General features: G+C 28.9%; 1 protein-coding gene across 1 annotated transcript in view; it reads right to left on the bottom strand.

Moving 5' to 3' along the window:
• Positions 1-645, bottom strand: part of HELRODRAFT_178532 (hypothetical protein) — a gene marked incomplete at both ends in the record, with an annotated part of 15,090 nt that extends 14,445 nt beyond the window's left edge. Inside the window, 2 exons of the mRNA XM_009026616.1 lie at positions 165-254; positions 439-645. Of these exons, the coding sequence (XP_009024864.1) occupies positions 165-254; positions 439-645 (297 nt within the window). The remainder of the gene's footprint in view (positions 1-164; positions 255-438) is intronic.
• Between the last annotated feature and the right edge of the window lie 1,393 nt (positions 646-2,038).

Below are 2,038 nucleotides of genomic sequence, written 5' to 3' on the forward strand. Positions count from 1 at the left end.
TACATTTGTGGCTTTCTACAACGTATTCAAATTCAGGGCGGGCAATNCTTGAAAAAATAAATTTGAATAAAGATAACATGACGACGTTTCTAACTTTGCAAAATTTTAATCTAACCGATACTACAAGCCATAAAAGCCAGACAATCCTTTTTTAAATTGGTTACGTTGTATAAAACGTTCATTTTGGGCACACATGAACAAGATTCACCAGACCTCACAAAATTAATTCCTTTCAAATTCATGTTCGTTGCCTTCTGAGCGTCACAAAAATATTTCGTTATTTTTATTTTAAAATTCAGTAAGTAAAATATTTTTATACTAATACCACAATTGTTGGAAATTAGGGCAACATAAATATATTACAAATATATAAAGTTGTTAATTATTTGTATCATAGTTAGATTCTGAAGATAAAAAACGAAGGATTCAGCGGCATACCAGACATTTGTAGATGCAATCACCAACGGAGACAGCCTTCAGTTTCTTCAAAATGCTCATAGCTGTATCAAAACAAACATCAGTTTTTTGATTGTTCACCACAATGTAGCTGTAAGCTCTGACGAAGGAGATCTCACGCGTGTGCAGGACCTCATGAGACTCATGAAGCACGAGCATCAAAACAAGAGAGGAGTAAATAATTTTCATATTGCAAACAATTTTTATGTTGTAAATAATTTTTGTGTTGCAAATTTTTTCAACTACAAAAAGCAACAAAAGTGGATTGTTCATAGATCTTTAAATTTGGAGTTACGTTTTTGAGCATGCATGCATGCATATACATATATGAATATGATTTAACGATTTATTCATACATACATATACATGTATAATGTTGGTAAAAGACCATAATTTTTACAATGATCTATAACTTCTACCGAATGTTTGGCGTTAATATGTTTGTAGTTCGTTTTTTCGATTTTTCTCACTAAAGTTTTTTGGAAAACGTTTAATTTATTAAAATTCAAAATAAACTTATTTTCCGAATTCATATTTCGATTCCGAATGAATCATCATCAATGCAAGTTGATTTATATAGGTTATAAATATATATATATATTTTTATATTTTGACGTTAAACCGTCATCGTCAGTACATTATTTATTAATTTTGTGATAGGTAATATTATAGCTTTAATATTATTAAAAATATAAACAAATAAATTTGAAAAAGAAACATGAAATTCTAATGAAAAATTTTAACACCAAAAAACTTAAAAAATTTTTGAACGATAGTTGTCAAAGCGACAAAAACAGCGTTAAATAGCTTCCTGTTTACTTTTTCAATTTTTCTAAAGGTTGATCGTACATCATTCTCAAGTTTCTTTAGTTCAAAACCAATATTTTTTATTTGTTTTAAGCATGATAGAACAAAAAAGCTTTTTTCAGTATTTTTTCGGTGTTTGAATTGATACTTTGTGTTCGTGGCCAGATGCTCAAATATATATTCATACTGTGTCTCAACCTTGTTGATTCTTTGTTTGTTCAAAACGAATACTTAACGATCATTTAATTAGTTTTACAATCTTCAACTTTGTACAATTTTCAAACCACCAGTTTTATTAATTCTGCTGATAACCATCTATTCCGCAGCTTTTATTGTTTTTTTAACATTTTTATTGCTTTTCATCATCACAATTTAACATTCCATCGTTTCAATGTTCCTGTTCATTTCTGCTGATCTTTCTTTAAGTTCTTCAAATATTTTTTCAACATACGTGTACTCGTCTATATAAAGCTTTTTTATATATTCACAAACCTGTCAGTCTTTTAGAAGCAGTTTGCCGTTCGTATCTTTTACTGCTCTTATCAATGACGCAAATACTCTTTTAAGCTATTTTATCAGTTTGTATGCCTCTTTGATTTTTCCTCCATTGAAGTTGCTATACAATTCTTTGCACCTTTTCAATCCAAGTATTTTTGGGACTATTGTTTTTTTTAAATTTTCTGCTATCTCGACAAGTTTTTTGCAGTTTTCGTTCAGCTCTATTTTTTCAAATTTGTTCAATTTCTTTTCTACATCTTTTTCCGAAGCAAGAATT

Source organism: Helobdella robusta, assembly GCF_000326865.2.
Source record: "Helobdella robusta unplaced genomic scaffold HELROscaffold_48, whole genome shotgun sequence".
NCBI classification, from domain to species: Eukaryota; Metazoa; Annelida; class Clitellata; order Rhynchobdellida; family Glossiphoniidae; genus Helobdella; species Helobdella robusta.